General features: G+C 40.7%; 1 protein-coding gene across 1 annotated transcript in view; it reads right to left on the minus strand.

The window, feature by feature from the left end:
• LOC132392663 (collagen alpha-2(V) chain-like) overlaps positions 1-23,255 on the minus strand; it is a 255,184-nt gene extending 231,929 nt beyond the window's left edge. Inside the window, exon 1 of the mRNA XM_059966857.1 lies at positions 23,019-23,255. Coding sequence (XP_059822840.1) covers positions 23,019-23,115 — 97 coding nt within the window. The 5' untranslated portion in view covers positions 23,116-23,255. The remainder of the gene's footprint in view (positions 1-23,018) is intronic.
• Between the last annotated feature and the right edge of the window lie 2,374 nt (positions 23,256-25,629).

Below are 25,629 nucleotides of genomic sequence, written 5' to 3' on the forward strand. Positions count from 1 at the left end.
TCCTCCAACCTGAGAGTGGCCTCATTGTAGCAGAAGAGGCGGCCATGGACTGACATGTCAGAATCAGAATGGGGATAGGAATTAAAATAGTTGGCCACCAGGAAATCTTGCTTCTTGTGGACAGAGTGGAGGTGCTTGACAAAGCAGTCCCCCAATCTATGTCAGGTCTCACCAGTGTAGAAGAGGTCACCGGATTCAAATCCTCAATCTGGCCTCCTACCTCTTCTCCTCACCTGCCTTCACCTCCACGTGCCCCTCCTCCTTCACTTTCTCCCATGGCCCACAGTCCTTTATCAGACTCCTCCTTCTCCAGTCCTTCACCACCCATCAGTTGCAGCCTTCAACTTCATCGTCCTCCCCCACCCACCTGGCTTCAACAATTACTGTTTACCTTGTCCTACTTCCCTTCCTCCTACCTTCTTATTCTGGCACCTTCCCCCTTCCTTTCCAGTCCCGATGAAAGGTCACATTTTCAGTCGTAATGAAAAGTCAGCTGTTTATTGATTTCCATTGATGCTGCCTCACCTATTGAGTTCCTCTGGCATTTTGTGTTGCTCTGGATTTCTAGCACCTGTAGAAACTCGTGACACGACATGTCTGGATCAGGTCGATTCCACAATATTCTTTAGATTTTACACCTTTTAAAAACTAAATATTGCCTACAAACTTAATTGCAGGCCTCTGATTTAAAAAACTTAAAAAGTGAACAAAATAATGATCATTCAACAGGAATCTACAGTGAGCAATTATTTTATTGAAAAGGTTTGGCCATTTTTTCCCTACATATTTTGCAATTATTATGATTATATTTGGTTTCAAAGTTTATTGGTGATACAATATAATACTCTTATAAAAAGTGAAAGGCCTACTAGGGAAATAAAACATTTTGGTCTGATCTTTTCTATGCAGAATCTGAAATAATAGATTCCACCTTGACTTTCTACTTAACTGCAAACAGCTGTACTCAGCTGTTCCTTTCTCCTGACACGGCACAAGATAGTCCGCACTTTATACATTTTCAAGCGAAGGACTGAATTCTGCAAAGTACAAAAGAAAATACTTGTTCTTGTAAAAGGTCAGAATATACAGTTTTGCAACAGAATCAATAAATCAGAGTTAGTCAGCATGAGAGGAAGGAAAACTTATCTAAAATGGCATAAAATTCAGTGAAATTTCCAGAAGGAGCTGAAGTCTGGTTCTTGGGCAAGGTTTAATCAATGTGTTTGGTGGATTGAGCTCTTGCTCATGTTATGATGTGTTTCTGGTCTCTGTTCATTTCTTCTTTTGTTGCTATTTTGGGCAATTTTGAACCAGGGCAGCCTGCAAGTAATGAACACTCAACTGAACATGCTTGGACTCTTCCGTTTTTCACTAGCTTTTGTGTTGCCATTTGCACAATTTGCCTTTTTTTGGCTCACATATCAGGGAGTGTTTCTTTGAATGAGTCACATGGTTTTATTTGTTTCGTGGGGAAGATAAATCTCAGGGTTGTATACTGCATGTATGCTTTGATAATAATTGTACTTTGAATCTTTGTATTAAAAATAATTTAACTTTGAACTTTTCAGTTATTTATTTAATTATCATTGTGCAGTAGCTTCCTTTATTTAAGTATGATTGGTAAGTTTTCAAATAAGGGACAGCTGCTGGAGAATCAAATACAGGCATTTGTATATAAATACACCAAATCCCTGTAAGTATTTCATGCCAGTGGAGTTTTTAGCATCCACACATGATGTGATTGCTGAGTTAATGTATTCTCATCATGCTATTGACCATGCAATACCATTTGCAGAGGAGTCTACAGAATCACAGGCCTAAATCATGATTTGAGGATCTGTTATCAATGCTCACATAGTAGTTGTGGAACTGATAAAGTCCAATTTCTAAGATTATAGGCATGGGCATCTTCAATAAATTGAAAGGATACTCAGTAGCTACTTTATTAGGTATACCTGCTTATTAGTGCAAATAACTAATCAGTAAATCGTGTGGCACCAAGGGTGTGGACTTGGGAAACTAACACAAGGCAAGAAAATACACAGTAAAAGCAGAAATTATAGAAAAGCAAAAGACAAAAATACAGATACAAATGAGTTCATGCCTGCATATTCTTGAAGGTAACAGGCCAGAATAATAAAATAGTTAAGACAATTAAAAGTCTTTGAATTAAAGGTCAATGAACAGAAGGGATAGAAGGGAAGTAACTACACAGAACATTTGTTAAGCTGCAGTTAGATTACTCCACATAGTTCCGATGACCAAATCATGGAAAAAAACACAGCAATATTACAAAGGCTGCAAAGACATGGGGATGTCCCAAGACCAGGATTGGATTGGATAGGCTAGAGTTGTTTTCTTCAGAACAGTGCAAGCTGAAGGAAAATAAATTCATTAGAGGCAAAGTCTAAATAGAATTTGCTGATCCTCTTAACTGTGAGACAATAACTGGGAGAAAATATAAAACATAATTCATAGAAAATAAAAGAGTTGGTAGATAATTATTTCACTCATAATTCCTCCAAAAAAAATGCTGGAGGAAGCACCCATCAGATTTAATAAGTGTGTGGCTAGTCAAATGAACTGATGTACTATGATCTGCAGAGTTATGGGAAGTGGAAATAGACTCAACAACTCTTTACCCAGCAGCATAAGATAAATCAAATGGTCTCTTTCAGTGCCATAAATACCTAAAACTGTACAACTATTTCCTTAAATCTCTAAAACTGTACAACTATTTCCTTAAAGGCAGGATCTTTTATCATCTAGAAGCCACATTAAACAGCTGCTCTCAATTTTCCATATCCCTATTTCACCATAGAACCTAGAAGTGTATATTCCAATACTCTTAAGAATAGTCTAGCCATTGTTCAAAATCCAATGAAAGTGTTATATCTTCTCATTTTTAAAAAAAATTCCGTTCCTCAGAAAAATAACACCCATTGTCTGTAGTTTAATGGGCTTATATGACTATTTTTATTGAGTTATGCATCCAAACCCTTTAAATACTTTCATCCTTATGTCAAAAGTGTACTGCCTCTGATTGAGGTTTAACAATAATATGCCTTTCTATAGTTTTAATAATGAACTTCCATGTGTTATTGTTATTAACTATGCCACCCATTTTAGTATTGTGTGCTCATTAAAATTCTACTTTACTAATGTTTGTGGAAATAGCGAACAACTGTAGATATGTCACCAATTGTTGTGTAACTCTGCTTCTCGTCATGTCCGAGTAACTACCTTTAATCCATATTGTGCTTTTTGTTTTACAGTCAACTTGCTTTTAAAAAAAACCCTCTTACTTAAGATAGACATACTTACAATGATACTTACTTACAATGATCAGCACCTCATGAAAATAAAAATAAATCAGCTGTTACATTTTCCTCATGAAGCCTTTGTAACTATTCACAAAAAAAAAATCAGTAAGGTTTACAAATACGACCTTCCTTCCAGCAGCATCACTGGGACAGATCTTCCGCTGCCAAGAGGTGACCTGTTCTGACCCTGGGTGTCCGAGTTCCAAGCTCAGTGTAACTGGGTGCAACCCAGGGCTTCCAGAATGATTGCAGACACACAAGGCAATTAAAATATTTAACCTAGCTACATTAAGTTAAATAAAATGCTGAGTTTTCTTTCTCCTGATCATTTTGAAGAGTTCATGGTACTTGTCACACGTTTACCTGGTGCAAGGAATGGATCTACCATCTTGAGAGCTGGGAACTCTGCAGAAGTTACGCTCGGAGACCCAGTATCCAGCAATCGAAACTACCAAACCTCAATCAGGTGCCCATTTACAGGCATAGAGTTGATAGACCTATGGGGAATCTCAACAGATACCAATCTGGTTACATTTTCTACGACTAGCAATTTAATCATCTTCACGCACTTTGTTGTTACCTTAAAAGGCAGCATAGTGACCTGATGTTCACAAGAGCTTCCATGACCATGTAATTTTTCTCAGGCACAATCCAGAACAAGAGGTGCGGCTACAATTTTTAACTAAAGGCATATTAGAGTCAAGCATTCATCATGCACAGCCACAATCTGCTTTCTTTCTGTTTTACAGAACATAACACTGTAAAACATGTTCCAAAAGCAAAAATCAAATCTAAATCTGTTGGGAATTTCTGACTCCAATTTATTGGCTGGCATTTATCTTCCATATGTCTCCACTCCCCATGTTCCGTTCTGTTTCTTGGGCCACGATGCAACAACATTTTATTTCTCCTCTTTCCCATTGCCAAAATGTATCTTAATAAACTTTGTGGCTGGAGAATGAGAACATTTTACCATCTGGAAATTATAGGCCTTTGCATATGCTGACTAGATTTGTTCCCATAAATACCCTTGAGGCTTATGTATTTAAAGTGCCATAAAACTAAAATGAAATTCTCAATTTTCCCCAAAAGATCACTTATGATCATTCCACCCAAGGATCCCCCCACCCCTCCCCCCCCCCCCCACCCAGTTTTAGTATGTTTGGTTCACAATGTATTTTTGGATGTCTATTTCTCAAAATTAAAGTAGTAACAGATGAGATAAATGTAGGGATAAAAAAATGAAACAGATTAAACGCCAGAATATTTTTAAATAACCTTTCAGTTCAAGTAACATTCATCTTTATGAACCCACATTGACCAGACAATTCATGCACTGCAGACTGTTTAGACAACCCTGACAGTATTGCTGACAGGGTAGAATATCCCTAGTACCTGGCTAGAGTCCAGTAGAGATGACGTCAATGTAACATCAAATCCAAAATACACATTATTCTGTCAAATAAGAAGTGATTTAATCAGAGGTGAAAGGACGCCTGCACTACAGGCAACCCAAAACCCTTCAGCATAATCCGGAATGAAAATTACTATTTCTTTCCTTTCCAAGCTCCAGAGAGAATATGTCAGACTAGAAAAGGTATGTTATTCATTTAAATGAATAGAAAAAACAGGAAAATTCTCTCACTGGGAAAATGTTTCATTGGTGGGACACATTTTTCAATCTTCATTATAATTTTGCTTCAACTTCTGTTTGTTGACTTACTGTAAATTATATTGACTTTACCTTCAGTCTTCTTGATGTTCAATCCCTGAAGAGATTCAAATTGATTTTACAAACCACAGGCCAAATTTGGCACTTTAGTGTCAAATGAGCATTGGCAACCTTTCATTACATTTACACCAAGACACTGATTTTGTGGCCTTTTGCACAGAAAATCTGATCTGCTTATCATCTGAATAGTGGACTATGAAGTCAGAATCCAATGTCAAAATAAAGAGAAATACATATAGAAGAAATTCAGAAAACCAGCATCCCTGATTGCCTGTGAGAAAGTGGTAGTGAGCTGTAGTGCTGTTAAACACAATTTATTTTTTATTTGTGAGTGCTGCCTATATGACGCTACGTGCCAGTGATGCTGCTACAAATAAGGTTCTCATTGCACCTATGCACACATGCCCTTGTGCATATGACTTTTGAGTCACTTCAACAAGTACCTGCTGTGCATTTTGTAAGTGCCGCACACACTGCAGACAGAGTTTGCCAGTGGAACAGCATCTCATCTTCCATGTTGAACACATAACAGTACTCTTGGACAACCAGAAATTACTAACATTTGAAAGGCTCACACACAGACGCCCTTGCCTGCTGCTTTCTCCTTATACCCCCTTCAAAACCACCCATGCTGGATCCTCCCCATCCCAAATTCGCTTCTCCTTCGGCGTTCTTCACTAAACTCTTACAATACTCATGCGTATTCTCTCAATTCATTCCATCATTCCCCTCTGTCTTGTACCCCGTCATCTCCCACACATTTCCACCCACTTTCTACATAACACATCCCTCCCTTTCCCCCTGTTGTTCCACTATTTGCTAATGTCTTTTCCATCTCACTGCCCCTCCCCCAACACCATGCTACACCCTCCCTTTCCTCTTAGAACCACCTCCCCTATATTCCCCCTCTATTTTCCAGCTGCCAACCTCCAAGTCTAGCCTAGACTTCCAAACATCTCCTAAAGAAACCACATGCTTGGTACTTCTGCTGTCAGCGGATCACAGTCTTGCTGTGGCTGCCTTAAAGCCCAGACACTGTCCATAAACCCGACTTTACCAGCTTAGGGAAGGAAAAATGAGGGAGAAGAGAGGTCACTCAATAAGATTGGCAGCCAGGATACATTTGTCCACAACACTATTCTGCTGGATGCTTATCATTGGACAGGATGAAGAGTTATCATTGCTTCCGTCCTGCTCTGCTTTCCAGGCAGAAAAAGGCATTGGATGCCTATGATCTCAGGAATGCTAGCAGAAAATTGAAGATACTAACAGAACACCATCTAAGATCAATGCTCAGAGGACGACAGTGTCAAATTTCAGAAAAGGTCTATCAACAATGCAGAGCAGAGCAAGGTAAATGAGACGACAAGATTCTTTGATATAGAATCTTCAGATGCAACAGGACGAGATGCAAAAGAGGTGGCATTACAGTCTTATTCCAGGAGGGATTTATTACTACACAAGGAAGCATATTCTAGATGGCCTGTTGCTCCACGAAACAAAAAAAAGAAATGACTGGTGATAGGACAACAGGGAATATGTTACACTCAGAATTGGTAAGCATCAAAATTTTCTCTTCAGTGTTCCTGATCCACTGATGAGCATGGTTATAAGCCTCATCGTGATGCTTCTCCAAATGAACAATCTGGGGAATGTCAAAAGACATGCCTTCTAGCGTTTGAAAGGGCGGTCTTCATTGGTGGCGTTCTTCATTGGTGGCCTATCTTATGCATCAGCCATAGGGAAAGCAGTAGAACTCCTGAATTTTGAAAACCACATGCCAACACCTCATCTAGGACAATCAGGGAGGACTGATAAATTTTGGTCTTGCTAATGATAGCTGGTTCCTGATAATTAATAAAAGCAATAATTGCCAGTGTAGCAAACAATGTTAGTTTTCAAGAATCAGTCAGTATCCTTTCTTCAGTTCTGAAAGGAAGTCAGAGAAACTAGAGCACCAGTAGATACATGAATTAAGGCATCTCTCAGCATCCCAAGAGCATAATTTGGAACCTGCAGCCGTACATGAGCCACTCTCCAACAGAATGAAAGCTCTTTTAATTCACAATGACATCAAGGGGTTGAAAGCTCATGTGAGAAAGCACGTGGAAGCATAATGATCTGAGGAAAATGATCTCTAAATAACCTAGACTGCTGATGGTCATCAGTCCTGATGATGGGTCTCAGCACGAAACATTGATTGTTTACTGTTTTCCATAGATGCTACCTGACCTGCTGAGTCGCTCCAACACTTTGTGTGTGTTCCAAAATAAACTTGCATGACTCAATGAATTGAAAAACCCTAAAATTCATCTTTTTCCCCAACATCAATTGCTGATTTGTTTGATAAAAACACAAGTGTGATTGGGAGATTCTAGATTGGAATTATGACACTGAATGACAGACTGGTTTAACCATGTGAAAATGTAAGCCCTAGTTTAGAGAATTAATGCTTTGAAAGATTGGTCCTGACGAGAATCAGCTCCTCCCTAAGCAAGGACCTGGAACCACTGCAGTTTGCCTACAGTCACAGTAGCTCTATGGTGGACTTGATCTCACTGGGTTTCCCCTCTGCTTCGGAACACCTAAACAGCAAAAGATACATCAGGTTGGTGTGTAATCAAATACAACCCATCATCCACTCATTACTAATAAACAAGCTTCAAAACCTGGACCTCTGGACCTTCCTCTGCAACAGGATTCCCTGCTTCCCTATCGGGAAACCACCATCAATGCTGATTGGTAATCCCTCCTCACTTACAATCAACACAAGAACAGCTCAGGGATGTGTGCTTCGCCTGATGCTCTACTCTCTCTCTCTCTCTACATCCACGCCTGTGTGGCTGGGCATAGCTCAAATGCCATCTATACATGTGCCAATCACCATTGTTGGCAGAAGCACAGATACCGAGAAGGACGTGTTCAGGAGAAAGATGGATTGTCTGGTTGAATGGTGTCAAAACAACCTCACGCTCAACATTAATAAAACCAAAAGAGTGATTATAAACCTTAGGAAGGGGAAGTCAGGGGAACATACACCAGTCCTCATTTGAGGAGTTAGTGTTGGCAAGTAGTGGGTACTTGAAGGCATATGATGAAATAGAGCCAAGGTAGCATGGTTACCTTAAGGTGAAATCTTGCCTGACAAATCTGTTGGAATTCCTTGAGGAAATAACAGGTAGGATAGACAAAGGAGAGTCTGTAAATGTTGTTTACTTCTGTTTTCAGAAAGCCTTTGACAAGTTGCCATGCACGAGGCAACAAACAAGATAAGAGCCCATAGTATTACTGGAAAGGTACCAGCTTGCGTTGGCTGACTGACAGGAGATGAAGAGCATGAATAAAGGGGGCCTTTTCGGTTTGGCAACCAATGACTAGTATTCTGCAGGGGTCGGTGTTGGGACCACTTCTATTTACGCTTTATGCCAATGATTTAGATTCAGAATGGATGGCTTTGTGGATAACATGAAGGTAGATAAATACATAGATAAAGGGGCATGTGGTATTGGGGAAGCATGGAGTCTGCAGAAGGACTTGGACAGATTGGGAAAATGGAAAAAAAGGTAGCAGAGAGAATATAGTATTGGGAAGTGTCTGGTCATGTACCTTGGTAGAAGGTAGAAGAATCATTCACTTCAAGAGGACTAGAATACAAAAGCAAGGATGTAATACAGTACTTGGGCTTTATAAGGCATTGTTCAGGCTGCACTTGGAGTTTTGTGACCAGTTTTGGGCCCCTTATTTAAGAAGAGATGTCCTGGAATTGGAAGTTCATGGGAATGAAGGGGTTAACATGCGAGAAGCTTTTGATGTCTCTTGAGCCTGTACTAGCTGCAGCTTAAAAAAGAATGAGGGGTGATCTTTTTGAAACCTATCAAATATTGTTAGTTAGAGAAGTCTAGGATCAGAGGGCACAACTTCAGAATAAGGGAAGTTGCTTTACAGCAGAGATAAGGAAGAAATTCTTCAGCCAGAGAGTGGTGAATCTATGGAATTTATTTCCATAGACTGTTGTGGAGGCCAAGTCATTGGGTATACTTAGAGTGGAATTTAAAATGTTATTGATTACTTTATTGTCGCCAAACAATTGATACTAGAGCGTACAATCATCACAGCAATATTTGATTCTGCGCTTTGCACTCCCTGAAGTACAAATCAAAGTAAATATAATAAAAATGTAAATTATAAATCATAATTAGAAAATAGAAAAGGGAAAATAAAGTAGTGCATGTCAGGTCTGGATATTTGGAAGGTACGGCCCAGATCCGGGTCAGGATCCGTTCAGCAGTCTTATCACATTTGGAAAGAAGCTGTTCCTAAATCTGGCCATATGAATCTTCAAGCTCCTGAACCTTCTCCCAGAGGGAAGAGGGACAAAAAGTGTGTTGGCTGGGTGGGTCGTGTCCTTGCTTATCCTGGCAGCACTGCTCTGATGGTGTGCAGTGTAAAGTGATTAGTAAGGACATCAAGGATTACAGAGAGAAGGCAGAAGAATGGCATTGACAGGAATAATAATTCAGCAATGTGGAATGGTGGAACAGGCTCAGTGGGCAGAAATGGTCTGATTTTGTTCCTGTCTTATGTAAAGGGTGGGCATCAACCTATCAATCGTGAACCCAGCACATTGATGAAATCATGATGAAGCTATCCCAATAGCTCCACTTCGTTATTTATTTGAGAATATTTGACGTTTCCATAGACTCGTTTGTTTGTTTTTTTCTAAAAAAGCACAGACATATGGTGGGGAGAATTCTAACTGGTTGCATCAACACCTGGAATGGAAGATCCATTATGCAGGATCAATAGAGGCTGCAGTGGATGTGGTCTCAGCCAGCTTCATCGCAGGCACCATCTTCCCCACCATTGAAAGCATCTTCAAGAGCTGGTGCCTCAAAAAAAAAGGCTATAACCATCATTTAGGACTCACACCATCTAGGACATGTCCTCTTCTCATTATCAACACCAGGGAGGAGGTACAGGATGACCTACACTTAATATTTTAGGAAAAGCTTCTTGCTTTCCACCATCAGATTTCAGAATTGTCCATGATCTCATTTGTTATTCCTCTTTTGCACAATTTATCTTTTGTAACTCAGTGACTTTTCTTTATGTATTGCACTTCACTGCTGCCACAGAAAAAAAGTAATTTCACAACATGTCATTGATAATAAACCCGATTCTAATTCCACCATTCAAAATGCGGGAGGAACTCAGCCAGTCAGGAGGCCCCTATAGAGGTAAATAAACAGTATGTTTCTCATCAAGAGTCTTCATCAGAACCTGATGATAAATTTCACCAGCATAATTTCGTCCCCTTTTTTCATCTTAACACCTGCCACATTTTTTGCAGAATTTAAAGAACAGACAGAAAATAATCAGATCTCCTTCTCCTATCCAGCTCTTCGATATAGAAAGCCTCTGGTTTATGTTCAAACCTGTAGTGGAATTCAGAGGAGCATTGTATAATATTACACACCAACACCATTTGCTCAGTAAAATATGTAGATATTACTTCTGTCAAGATCTGGGACAGACTAAACCAGCTAACTTGTTGAGAGGGAGGTGGACAGAAATAAAGGGATAAAAAGAAAGGAGAGAAGAGGGAAGAGCGAGTAAAGGAAAGAGTTTGAGAGAGAGCATGGGAGAGAATGTGTGAATCACTATCCAATCTGTCGTCGGAGCAGCTTGTAATATAGTGAGTGGTGTTCTCATACGTACATGGTGGAGCAAAAGGAATGCAGGTGCTGATATTTCAGTCAACTGGATGGTATGCAATGGCCCAGGTCTGTTTGGACCACATCTTTTAAAAAAAACATAGCTACCACGAGTATTGAGATCTTTCTTTCACACACCGTTTAAAGCACTTTATTTAAATCAAGAGATTATGCAGATGCTGGAAATCCAGAGTACACATACAAATGCTGGAGGAACTCAGCAGGTCAGGTGGTGTCTATAGATATGAAAAAAAGAGTCAAAGCTTTGGGCCATCAGGACTGGAAAGGAAGGGCAAAGATGCCAGAATAAGGTGGTGGGGTGGGGGGAGGGGGGAGAAGGAGGGCAGGCTTGGTGATAGGTGAAGCCAAGAGGATGGAGGAGGGCAATGAAGAAAGAAGCTGAGAGGTGGTAGATGGAAAAGGCAAAGGGCTGAAGAAGGAATCTGATAGGGAAGGAGTCAACCATGGAAGAAAAGAAAGACAGAGGGGCACTGGGGAAGGTGATAGGCAGGTGAAGAGAAGCAATAAGAGCAGAAAGTGGGGAATTAAGGTGAAAGGGAGAGGGGCAAAAAAAAAACAAACTGGAATTCGGGTCTACCTCAGGTCGAGGCCACATTGGATACAGGAGACAATTCCAACAGATTCCTAGGTAAAGCATTACCTCTTCTTCAAGGACTGTCTGGGGCCTTGAATGGAGGTGAGGGAGAAGGCGAGTGGCCAGGTGTAGTACCTCTTCCACTTGCAGGTGTAGTACAAGGAGAGAGATTAGTGCGGAGGGATGAATAGACAAGAGAGTCAGAGGGTGCAATCCCTGCAGGAAACGGAGCGCAGGGGTAGGTAAAGATGTGTTTGGTGGCAGGGTCCTGCTAAGATGCCAGAAGTTGCAGAGAAACATTGAGTTATTCATTTCCATAGGAAGCACTTTACTTACTAGATTACTTCCAGCCCTCAATTTCTAAATAACCGATTCAGCAACTTTCTCCCTACTCCCCTACACCACCCAGCATTTCCAGCCTCTAATAATATTAACTGATAAATAGTGTGAAACCAGCCGTGCCTTTTGCCCATCCTGTTCCAACATGCTGATAGTTATCACTGGAATGTTTGTCTGCAGAGTTTAAGGCAAATTGATCTCATGCTGTTTAGCATGCAAACGAGATTGTAGAAAACTGTTCCGTTTGTCTAATGTTAACAGTTACACAATCCTGGTGATGACAACAGTGAAATAATGCAGATTTTAGGGAGGTTGAGCCAGCAGGTTTACAAGTAGATGATGGGTGTAACATGAATGTAAGGAAGTACAAGCTAATGATTGTGTACAAATGCAGACAGAGCAGAATTAAATTGTACCACAGAGGCAAAATTCAAAAAGGGCGAAGAAGGCAGGACTGTAGGTGCTGTATTTAAATATCTGTAGCACTTGGAATAAGGTAGTCAAACTCGCAGCGCCATTAGAGATCAGTCAGTATGACGTTGTGGGCATCACTGAGTCGTGGCTTGAAGAGGGCCATAGTTTGGAGCATAACATCAAAGGATATACTTTGTATTGAAAGGACAGGCAGGAAGGGATAGGTGGCTCTGAATTACATCTTTAAAAAGAGGTGACACAGGGTCAAAGAATGTTGAATCTTTGTGGGAATTAAGAAACTGCAAGGGTAAAAGAACATTATAGGAATCATATACAGGCCTCCAAATAGCAGCCAAGATGTGGGGTTAAGATTGCAAAAGGAGCTGGAAAAGGCATGTAATAAGGGTAATTGTCACAATTGTAATGAGGGAACTTCAATATGCAAGGGGATTGGGAAAAATCAGGTTGGTGTCAGATCACAAGAAAGGGAATTGTTAAATGCCTATGAGATAGCTTTTTAAGTGCAGCTTATGTTCGGGCTTACTTGGGGAAAGTCCATCGTAGATTGGGCATTGTGTAATAACCCAGGCCTTATTAGAGAGATCAACATAAAGGAACCCTTCAAAGGCAGTGATCATTATATGATTGAATTTATACTGCAATTTGAGAGAGAGAAGCACAAGTCACATATATCAGTATCACACTGGAATAAAGGGAATTACAGCGGCATGAGCAAGGAGCCTGCCCAGGTGGATTGGAGGAGGGTACTGGTGGGGGTGATAGCTGAGTAGAAGTCTCTGGGAAAAGTTCACAAAGCACAGGGTGGATATGTCCCACAGAAGTAAAGGTTCTCAAATAGCAGGGGTGGACAACCGAGGCTAACAAAGGAAGTTAAGGTCTGCATAAAAGCCAAGGAAAAGGCATCTCAGGTCGCAAAAGTGATGAGAAGTTGGATGATTGGGAAGCCCTTAAAATCAAACAAAAGGCAACTAAAACAGCTACAAGAAGGGAAAAGATTAAATATGAGAGGAAACTAGCTAATGATCTGAAGCAGGATACTAAAACATTTTTCAGTTATATAAAACAGTAAAGGGAGGAGGTAGTTGATATTGGACCACTGGAAAATGATGCTGGTGATGTAGTAATAGGGAACAAAGAAATGGCAGATGAAATGAATGAGTATTTTGCATCAGTCTTCACTGCAGAAGACACTAGCAGTGTGCCAGAGGTCCTTGAGTGTCAGGGAGCAGGAGTGAGTGCCATTGCTATTACAAAGGGAAAAAGTGCTAGGTAAACTTAAAGTTCTTAAGGTGAATAAGTCACCTGGACGAGATGAACTACGAAATAGTCCGGAGAGAGGTTGCTGTACAGATAATGGATGCACTGGTCATGATCTATCAAGAATCATTTGATTCTGGCATGGTCCAGGAAGACTGGAAGATTGCAAGTGTCACTCCAGTCTTTAAGGGAGGAAAGCAAAAGAAAGGAAATTATAGGCCAGCTTGCTTACCCTCAGTGGTTTGAAAAGTGTTGGAATCCATTATTAAGGACAAGGTACTTGGAGACTAATGATAAAGTCAGCATGGATTATATAAAGTGAAACTTTCCCTGACACATCTGTTAAGAGTTCTTTGAGGAAGTAACAAACAGGGTGGACAAAGGAGAGACAGTGGATGACATTTACTTGGATTTTCAGAAGGCATTTGATAAGATGTCACACATGAGGCTGCTTAACAAGATAAAATCATATGGTGTTACAGGAAAGATATTGTCTTGGATAGAGGAATAGGCTGACATACAGGAAGCAGTGACTGGGAATAAGGGGGGCCTTTTTTGGTTGGCTGCCAGTGACTAGTGGTGTTCCTCAGGAGTCAATATTGGTACTGTTACTTTTCACATTGTTTGTCAATGATTTGGATAATGGAATTGACTGCTTATGACAAAGTTCGCAGATGATACAAAGGTAGGTGGAGGGGTAGGTAGTGCTGAGGAAGCAATGCATTTGCAGCAGGACTTAGACAAATTGGAAGAATGGACAAAAAATGGCAGTTGGAATAGTGTTGGAAAATAAGATAATGCATTTTTGCAAAATGAATAATAGCACAGACTTATCTAAATGGAGAGGAAATACAAACAAAGGTGGAAAGGAAAACAGTCCTCGTGGAAGATATCCAGAAGATTAATTTGCAGGTTGAATCTGTGATAAAGGCAAATGCAATGTTGATATTTATTTCAAGGGGAATAGAATATAAAAGCAAGGAGATAATACTGAGGCTTTATAAGACACTGGTCTGGCCACAGTTGGAGTACTGACTGCAGTGTTAGCCCGCATATCTCAGAAAGGATGTGTTTCTCCCAGGACGTGCTGGGAGAGAACCCAGCAAAGGTTCACAAGGATGATTCCGGGAAGGAAGGGGTTAACATACGAGGAGCAGTTGGCAGCTTTGACCTATACTCATTGCATATTAGAAGAATGTGGGGTGATTTCATTGAAACCTATTGAATGTTGAAAGGACGAGATAGGGTGGATGTGGAGAGGATGTTTCCTATGGCAGGGTATCCAGAACTAGAGGACACAGCCTCAAATTTCAGAATCAGGTTTATTATCACCAGCATGTGACATGAAATTTGTTAATTTAGCAGCAGCAGCTCAATACAATACATAATCTAGCAGAGAGAGAAAAATAAATAAAATAAAACATAAATGAACAAGCAAATCAATTACGTATATTGAACAGATTTTTTTAAATGTGCAAAAACAAAAATACAGAATATTAAAGGTGAGGTAGCGTCCAAAGCTTCAATGTCCATTTAGGAATCGGATGGCAGAGGGGAAGAAGCTGTTCCTGAATTGCTGAGTGTGTGCCTTCAGGCTTCTGTATCTCCTACCTGATGTAACAGTGAGGAAAGGGCATGCCCTGGGTGCTGGAGGTCTTTAACAATGGACGCCGCCTTTCTGATTTGAGGGGCAAATCTTTTACAACAGAGGAAAGAATGATTTTTTTAGCCAGAGAGTAGGAAATCCGTGGAATGCTTTGCTATAGACCGTGATGGAGGCCAAGCGCATTTAAGGTGGAAGTTGATAGTTCCCTGATAGTTCCTTTGGTGAGAAGGCAGAGGTATGGGGTTGAGTGGGATCTCGGATCAGCCATGATGGAAAGGCAGAACAGACTTGATGGGCTGAGTGGCCTACAGAGAAATCTTGCCCTTTTCCTCCCAACTGTAAACTGCTATTCACTCTTCCTAATATCAGCAGCAAACATACAAGGACCATTTACAGAACTCCTTTGTCTGTTGTTCTAACAGAATCGTAAATATATTTAAAATCTATTCATGTCCTTCAGCCCTCAAAGAAATGCCATGCAAACAAGTACTTATTTGCTTTTTGCAAAAACAATAATCTGTATCATAATATGAAAAAAAAAATTCTTACTCGTTCCAGTTTCTGTGTCAATTGTTTGACAGGATTGAAAGTAGGTTGAATTGAATTAATTAGATATTCATTGCAATCTGGAAAGTGGAAATTGGAACAAACCAGAGACAAAAGAAACAGTAATGCTAAAATCTGAAGCAAAATACATACTCCTCAAGATTAGATGGTATCCATGGAGGGAAATAGGCTCGAGAGGCCCAATCCTCCCCACCATTGAGGGCATCTTCAAAAGGAGATACCTCAAGAGGGTAGCACCCATCATTAAGGACACTGTCCATCTGGAACATGCCCTCTTCTCATTGCTAATACTGGAAAGGAGCTTAAAGATCCCCTCTCAACAGTTTAAGATCAGCTTCTTTCTCTCCACCATCAGTTTTCTATATGGTCCATGAGCACAACCACACGATTCATCTTTTGCAGTATTTACTTATTGTAAGGGTAGCAATACGTCTCTACCAAAGGAGGTAGAAGGCACTCCTTCCGTCCACTACCCTTTCAGTCTCCCTTAGGCAAGGTGCATGTGAAACCATAGCAACAGGTGGTGGATAGTCGTATGAGCAGCTGGTGCCTGGACAAGAGTTGGTTACGTGACCACCGACGCGAGGCAGACAATATCTGAAGAGTACTGGGAAAGACACTGCCCAGAAGGCAGCAATGACAAACCACTTCTATAGAAAAATGTGCCAACAATCATGGTCATCCAATCATAATCGCCTACATCATACAACATGACACATAATGATGATAATGATTTATTGTAACACTAATTTTAATGAATTGCACTGTACTGCAACCACAAGACAAATTTGACAACGTATTGTATGTCAATGAAAATAAACTTGATTCTGATTCTGGGCAGTGGACATTTAGGGTGGAGACCATTCATTTGGACAAAGTTAGATGGGATGTAACCAGTAGAAAGAGGTGGTTCAAGAGCTGGCAAGCAAAAGGTGGATCAGATGAGGAGGGATGATAAGCAGATGGAGGAGGGAAGAGAGGAAATCACAATAGTGGCAGAGAAGAGATGGAGAGAACGTGTAACAAGCAGTACTCTATCAGGTACAAGGCTGTGTAAAAGCATTATTTGTTTCTTGTTCTGAAGATGGTGCCAGACTAGTGAGCACACCATAGTTCACACATAAATGGACAGATGTCCCCGCTGATAAATGCTCAGTAGAATAAAAGTTGAATTTGCAACAAAGGAGTTTTAGAATTATATTTAATGTAAACTAACCAAATGGATCGAATACTCAAGCCACTTAAATTGCTGGTGTCAATTAAGAACAAAGCCAAGTTTGCCACTTTCTCAAACCAGTGACAAAGGCTGGCGGATGGGAATCAGGCAAATACAGATGTTTGCAGAAATGAGGAACAGAGAAACAGAAATGAGTAAGGAAAGTATTGGAGGTTCTTTGTAATGACAGACATCCAGGGCAGGGAAGGCGCAAGGTTTTTTACCTTCACTGCACGCTGAATCTTAACTAAACATACAGTAATAGCAAAGTACTTCTTAGATTCTTTTCCCCAGTTGCCACTCTCCTCAACAGGTTTGTTAGTTGAGCACAAGTCAGCCCCTGGAAGAGCTTTATGCCAGGAAACTGAAATAAATATTCATCTTCTCATGAGACACCTTTGGCTGTAATAAAAATCTTTGGCTGCAAAAAGTTAAGAACATTTCCCCCCTCCCCACATACAAACACCTCTGGTAAACCTGTAGCAAGCCTGCAAAAAAATGACACTGCTTCACATACTCTGTAGCCTTGCCACCCACTAATCGAAACTGGGCTCAGGGCCCTCGGCCAGTCTTTCTTACTTCCAAAGAGGGAAATGGTCAGGCATCTGGGAAGAAAAAAAAATACCCACTTGCCAATACAATCACAGTAATCCTCATTCAGTTCCCCAGATGGTTTTGATTTATTCATCTATTAAAGTGCACATTTACGTTTTTGTGTTCTTCTCAGAAGTGAGCCTTCCCTACCTCAAGATGACATCTGAATGGACCAAATATCTGACCTAGTCAAAACTGCTCACCCTCATTTATTTTTCATTCCAGTTAAAAGTCATCTGCCAGTACCTTGATCAAAGTCCAATGCTTTATCTATAAAAGAGTTCAGCAGTGATCAAATTTTGATTGTCCTGAAAAAATCCAGTGCTGTTTCTCTGAATCCCTCACAGTATTCCAACATTAATCTCATTATGCAATTCTCCCAGTATGCTTCCAGACAAGCCCCTCCTGATTAAACTTAGTCTTCATAGCTTTTTTTTGGGTGGAGCACAAGAGACCCTCCAAACCCTTGTCTCACAGGCTCCACCATCACCTCTTAGCTCCTCTATTGCCCTCCCACCCTCCCTTCCCTGAACACCCCAACTCTTCCCTCTCTTGCACCGCCACAAACTCTCTTCGCCCCCTCCAATCCTTGCCCTATCTTCGCCATTCCCTCTCTCACTCCCCTTTCTCAGGCGGAATGTTCTGCACTCAGCAAGAGCTATACCTTTGTCCCTTTTTGCCCACAACTCTGAGTTCCATGCTCGTCACAACACCAAGCTTTTTTCCTGTCGTCTATGTCCCAAGCCTACGTCTTTGGAAGGAATTCTACACCCTGCACCAATGATCCTTTCCTAGTCTCTAAACCTCCTTCTCTTCATGGAGGCCCACTCTGATTCTCTCCCTGCTCTGGATCTTCCCATCTTGAATGGCCAACGAGGTATCAACCCACTCAACTTCAGCACTCTTCTCCCCTACTCAAACCTTAACCCCGCTGAACGCATTACCATCCACTCTCTCCACCCCAATCCCAATCTTACTATTATTGTCAAGGGGGGTGCTGTTGTAATGGAGTGGACTGACCTCTGCCATGCTAAGGCCAGGCAGCAACTCTCAGAACTTTCCTCATACCCAACACTTGAAGAGGACCTCACTCAAACCACCAGTAAACTGTCTCCACCACCATCACTGATGTCATCAACTCTGAAGAACTCCCATTCCACTGCCAACGAGCACATAAATCCCTTGTACTTCATTTCCCACTTCTACGTCCTACCCCAAGATCCAAAAACTTGACTGTCCAAGTAGACCCATTGACTTTGCCTGCTCCTGCCCCATTAAACTAGTGTCCTCATACCTCGAATCCCATTCTATCCCCCTTGGCTCAGACCCTTCCCGCAACACTTCTAACGCTCTCAATCTCCTCTCTAGCTTTCAATTCCCTGGCCTCAACTGCCTCATTTTCTCTATAGATGTCCATTCCCTATACAATTCTATCCCCTATCAAGAAAACCTTAAAGTTCTCTGCTTCTTTCTCAATATAACAAGTAACCAGTTCCCCTCTAACACCACCACCATCCTTCTGGCAGAAATGGTCCTCACCTTCAACTAGGTTTCCTTTGGTTCCCCCAACACTTTACAGACTTAAGCTGTAGCCATGGACACCTATGTGGGCCCCACCCATCCCTGCCTTTTCATCAGCAACTTAAAAACTTTGTAGAACAGTCCACGTTCCAAGCATTGCCCAGTAATGCTCCCCAGCTCTTCATCCACTACATTGACAACTGCATGGGTGCTGCTTCATGCACTCATGCTGAGCTTGTCAATTTTATTAACTTTGCCTCTAACTTCCAACCTGCCCTTAAATTCACTTGGTTCATTTCTGACACATACCTCCCCTTTCTCAATCTCTCTGGTCGTCATCTCTGGAGGCAAGCTATCAACTGACATCTTTTATAGACCTACCAATTTCCATGGTTATTTTGATTATTCCCCTTCCCAACCCGAATCCTATAAAAATGTTATTCCCTTTTCCCAGTTCTTTCATTTCTACCGCATCTGTTCCCAGGATGCAGCTTTTCTTTTAAGGACATCAGGAATGCCCTCCTCCTTCAAAAAAAGGTGTTACCTTCCCTTCACCATTGATGCAGCCCTCACCCGCATCTCTTCACTTCCCCAACATCTGCGCTCACACCATCTTCCCGCTGCCTTAACAGCGATAGCGTTCCCCTTGTCCTTATGTACCATCCCATGAGCCTCCGCATCCAATGCATCACTCTGCGACTTCTGCTTTCTCCAAAGGGATCATACCACCCAGCATATCTTTATCTCCCCCCACTCCACTTTCTGTAGGATCACTCTCCCTGTGATCATTTTTCCATTCGTCCTTCCCCACTAACCTACCACCCAGCACATATCCGTGCAAGAAATGTGACACCTGCCCATTCTCCTCCTCCCTCACCTCCATTCAGGTCCTTAAACAATCCTTCCACATGACGCAACACTTCACCTGCGAATTTGCTGGCGCTGTCTATTGTGTCCAGTGCTCCCAATGGGCCTCCTCTACCCATCGCAAATTGAGGAACTGCTTCATTGAACACCTCCACTCCATTTGCCAACAGTAGAACTTCCTGGTGACCAAACGGATTCCCATTCTGACATGTCAGTCCATGGCCTCCTCTGATGCCATGATGAGGCCACCCTCAGGGTGGAGGAGTAACACCTTATATTCCATCTGGGTAGCCTCCAACCTGAAGGCATGAACATCGATTTCTCTTTGCAGTAAAAAAAATTCCCTCCCCCGTCCCATTCCCCACTCTAGTCTCTTACCTCTTCTCACCAGCCGATCATCCTCCCCTAGGTCTCCTCCTCCTTCCCTTTCTCCTATGGTCCACTCTCCTCTCCTATCAGATCCCTTCCTCTCCAGCCTTTTACCTTCCCTCCCCACCTGACTTTACCCATCACCTCCTAGCTATCCTCTTTACCTTCAGCCCACCTTTTTGTTTTGGCATCTTCCCTCTTCCTTTCCAGTCCTGAAGAGTGTCATCCCAAAACGTGAACTGCTGAGTTCCTTAAGCATTTTGTGTGTGTTGCTTTCTGGGATTTCATGTTTTTAATTCATATTTAGTGTTAAGTGATGTCATGTCCCATTTTCATTAAACACTGGATTGGTTTCTAAAAGTACATGTATGACAATTTCTGCTCCTTCCTGAGTGACACCATTTTCATCTTCCCCAATTATCTGTACTGCTTTGCAAAACCATAATTTTGTAAAAAGACACGGAAGCATTATCACTGAACAATCATATCTTCAGATAGCAAAGCAAGTGAAATGTAAATCCTAAATTTGAGTTGCACAAAAAGATACTGCACAATCTCCCATGTTATCAGTTTACTTCAGTTTTGAGGAGAAAATACAGATAACCTTAAATAGATGGAATGTATATGCCTGGCGTCTTAAAATTATACCACTTGGTTTGCAAAGGTTCCTAATCATCATCATCGTGAGTACTCAATGTACATCCAAACTTTATGCAGTACACACCTTAAATCCAACCACCAGGGGTCTACATTCAGCTCCATAAAATTATGAAATCATAAGATCGTTCTCCCACTCCCAAGTCACACCCAACAGCAGCTAAATTCAACTGCAGAAAATCTGCTTTTTGGTAATCTGGTCAATAAATATAAATAGCATGTTTCTTATATTATTATAGTTTCAGTTCATTGAAAACAAAGACATTGAAAAGCATCTGGTGAATTTATGATACCGTTAAGTCATAACCAATCAGGAAAGCTTTCTCCCTTCGCATCTGGAAAACATTCAGCATTATCAACTCACTGCATTTTAGACAACTGCTCAGAAATGAATCTTGGAAACAAGAATAGATCCACTAGGGTGGGCATTTAGATCGCCTGAGGTCTACAAGAGGGTCACTTGAACAGTTTAGGATTGCAGACTCTCTCCTTCAAAGAAACTAACCATGAGAGATCAGCCAGAAGATACAAAGAAAAAAAATAGCAGTTTAAATTCACTATTTTGCATACACCCTGCTAAATAAAAAAGTGGGGTAAAGAAAATCTTTCCAAAATATCAAGTGTACCTTTAAGTGTTTCACTTTGGCACTGTTAAATGAATCTGATGTGAAGAACTGATTTTGAAAACAGAGACCTGTCCACCCCAGCAGTTTAGGCCTTTAGTTCTATTTCCTCCCTGTTCTGTGATATTTGACATTTTTAAAACCTTGGATTATTAATTTCTCCAGTAAAATCAAGCAAAATCTTCAGAACAACCTCATGTTTGATGTGGAATTTACTTGGCAAACATACTCTGCAATGACGTGATCTGTAATCTATTTCCCTGCGGCTATATAACACAGTGGAATAAATTAATCAGACAATTTATTTCATGGACTTTGGTTTGTGGAAAAAGAATAGAAAACAGATTTTGGGATCATGGTATAATCTCTTCCCTCAGGGACATACCAACTGAACTTCAAGTAGTTTAAGGCTTGCCTGTACTGTTAGGAAGCATTCAAACTTTAAGTGCTCATGATATGTTTTTAGTCAATATGTAAAACAATGATGTGGTGATCGAAGTGAAAAGCGTAGCTAACAATATATTCCAGTCACAAACCCTTGGAAGAGTTAATCAAACACCAGACTGTAACTTTCAGATTCAAAACTGCTTTAGTACTTCACAACCCTTGGAATAACTACTCACAGCTATCACTTATAAATCAGCAAATTTACATGCGATATGATTGGCAAACAAGAAACATATGACCATCTTTTCAATGACCCCTTCTGTTTGTTCTTGCTGTTAATATGTTGCACAGACACAACTCTTAGAAATTAACATAATAATGCATTAAAACCACTTCATTAAAGAACTTGCGTTAACTCATAAAAAATTAAGTTGCAACAGCCAAGTTAGCAAAGAAAACAACAAAATCCTAATTAGTTCGCTAATTCACTTTTTTTGAAGATTAAAATAATTCTCCTAACTGTTCACTATGAGGAAAATGTACAACATTTATGAAGAAGTAGTTTAGTTCTTCTCAAATCCGTAATAGATGACATAATGCTGGAATTTCAAGATCTAAACATAAGCGTCTGGGCTAGATCAGATGCTGTCAGTGTAACATAAAACAAAAGCTAATGCATATGTTCATTTATACAACGTGGCAAACAAGCTATCTGCCTCCTCATCTGTCCCTTTGCAACTCAGGGGGCATCTGTATTACAGAGGGCAAGAAAAAAAATTAGCAATGAGTTGCTGAGGGCCCCGCCTTGAAGGCTGTGAACTTTTGATGCTCACCGGAGTAAAGATTTGATAAGAACTTTACTTAAAACAAATTCTTGGATTTTAACCAAGTGACTTTGCCGCTGTTCCACAACTCTCATTTCCTTGCAAGATCAACTTTGTTTTGTCAGAAAAAGACTTGCTTTGCATTGAACAGGGATCTCAAAATGCTGCCAGAAGCGGTTTTGTTTTACTGATTCTCATATTTTATAACAGTGTGATTTGCAGTGGTATGGAGCTTTGTATTATCTAATGATTTAGCAAAACAACACACATCTGCTAAACTTTCTCATCAAAACAGATTCCAAGTCAGGCAGTCTACTTCAAATAACATACTGAACAAAAGGAAAATCTCATGTCAATAAAACTACAAAAGCACCAGCCAGGACATAACTTACCGGCATCTGAACCAATCTCCTGATTTTTTACCAGTCTTAATTGTATGAATGTTATGGCAAAGAGCAGCAAAGTCCCCATATGCACCAGGGTCCCCATGTCTAAACATCAGACATGGAAGTCTGTGCAGATCTGTGGTGGAGTATCAGCAAACTAACATCAAATCAATTTGTTCCTCTTCCCTTTAGCACCAGGCCCAGCTGAAACTCTGCAATGTTCCTTCAACTGGGAAAGATTTAAATGGGATAACACTTGGCAACTCTCCTTTTCCTGCCTCTTCCCTGAAATGAGAGCCTCAGATTGGCCCTCTAATGTTCAGACTTCAAGTTGATTGATACCAGTTTACTAAATGACACACCCACATTGTTAAAAAGGGTAGCAGATGCTAATTATACTGAAAGTGTAGTTTTGAAAATCTAATACATATATTTCCCAGTGAAGTGTGTTTCAAGGAGCATTTATAATTATTCAAGAAAGAATACACAGATCTCCAAGTAGTGATTATAGTAAAAGCATTATAAAATCATTGTCTTTTGTTTACTGAGTAAGGAACTGAGAATCTCTAAGAAAATAACTTCCATGAGTGCAAGGAGAGAAAGGGAGTGTAATGAAGAATGGGGTACCTGGCTCAAGTTGGGGGTAATTTACACTCTTTGTCAAAAATCTGGAGATTGTGATTTGCAAGATCTTCCATAAAAGAAAATGTAAATAAGAGTATGGCATAGTACAATCTTCAGTCAACAACTTTCTTTACAGTATGGTATTGTTTAGAAAAATAAATTCTTGACCAGGCCTACACAGCCATCTTTTAATAGAATTGTTTCCCCCTGTCATTCTGAACTATTTCAGTACAGAACTCTTTGATGACAGTACTTCCTTCACATCATAACAGCACCAACAATTATTGATTTAGTATCCTGTTAATCTTTCATGTTAGAGGATGGCTATGCAACTTGCTTTTTCACCCACATATTTCAAGTAGAAAGGCAAATTAATTCTTACCTATTTCAGTCATAGCTTCTCCTTTTGAATGGCTCTTTAGTCTTCTGTATTTGATAGTTTGTTTCTACTTTGCTCTTGATCCGATCTATCCATGAGTACCTCAGAAGCTTCAGCATAATATTGCATGCTTACTAAGCAGTATCAAGCTGTGTTCACAAGGTTAAGGTGATGAAAACGTGGGTCCCATTTCCATCCTTGTCAATTATTGAAGATGAAATTGTTCTGTTTCTGGACAACTCTAAGAACATGATGCCTCTTCCAGAGGTTGAGTTCAGAGCTTAGCAATGCTGTCACATTCAATGTTGTCAGAAAAACAATCAAATAATAGGTAGAAATACTATGAATTTCCTCAGCCTTAAGAACTAGAGAGGCCAGGCACTTGAACCTAGGATTACTGAATACATGTCCATTTCAGCTTCAGATCCAAAAGGCAGTTTCTGGCCAATTATATTTGCCTCTGTTGTATAAGTAAATGGTTCGCTACCAGCACGACAATATCTGCTATTAGAGGGCTTACGTTTCAGTTGAACAAGGAAATCAATAACCCAGCTGCAGTAATCAAAAGTGATGTTCCAAATTAGCAACAGCAAAAGCCAATGTGACCAGAGAACACAAACGAGGAAATCTGCAGATGCTGGAAATTCAAACAACGCACACAAAATGCTGGTGGAACACAGCAGGCCAGGCAGGATCACTGAACTGGAAGAAACTAGGAGAAGCACTGTCGACGTTTCGGGCCGAGACCCTTCATCAGGACCTGAGAACAATAGCCTGCCTAACAGTAGAAAATCGCCAAGGTCTGTCCACCCAAAGAAAGTCCAACATGGTGTATCATTAGTCTTCTCTCAGTCATCAAAGCAATAAGAGAAACCAGTGGCAGTGCAATAATCTACAATACCCCACTTAGTGATGCTTAGTCCAGGCTCCAGAAGGATCATTCATTTCCAGACAAATCAGAGTCTGGATCCAGACATTCAACCATATCACCTTTGTCAAATACTACACTGTCAATATCCTGGATGGTGTGTGGGAACTGTTCACCATTCACCAAATGCTAAGCTAACAAGTCAGTGTAGTACTGTGGCACAATAGCAGACCAGTGGCTTGGCACATTGCAGCAGGTGATATATCTTCTGGCTCCACTAAGTCTTATTACCATCTGCAAAACTCATCAGCCATGTGAAGAAATACACTCCAATTACCTGATGAAAACTGCTCCAACTAAAGTTAAGGAACTTAACACTATCCAAATCAAACAGCCAATTTGAATGTCAGCCACCTCCACCGACTTAATCAAACAATGAGTCAGTTGTAACTCACTTGATAACTCTCAAGTCTAACTCAGAGATCATCAGGTCAAGATACCCGCCAAAGACTCTAGCACAAAAAATTTAAGCCAACTTGTTGGTAAAGTACTATGGAAGGATTACAGAGCTGGTTTATGCCATCTCTCAGACTGCTTGTTAAACCAAAGACTCTGATGCTTCCTTAGGTAGCTCTTAGAGAAGTTTTGTATTATCTGCAGGTGTACTCAGAACATACAACCTACAACAGTACTGCACAGTAACAGGCCCTTAACATCATTGGCTGAAGTGATGTTGTACCACTCAT

The sequence above is a fragment of the Hypanus sabinus genome, chromosome 4 (genome assembly GCF_030144855.1).
Source record: "Hypanus sabinus isolate sHypSab1 chromosome 4, sHypSab1.hap1, whole genome shotgun sequence".
NCBI classification, from domain to species: Eukaryota; Metazoa; Chordata; class Chondrichthyes; order Myliobatiformes; family Dasyatidae; genus Hypanus; species Hypanus sabinus.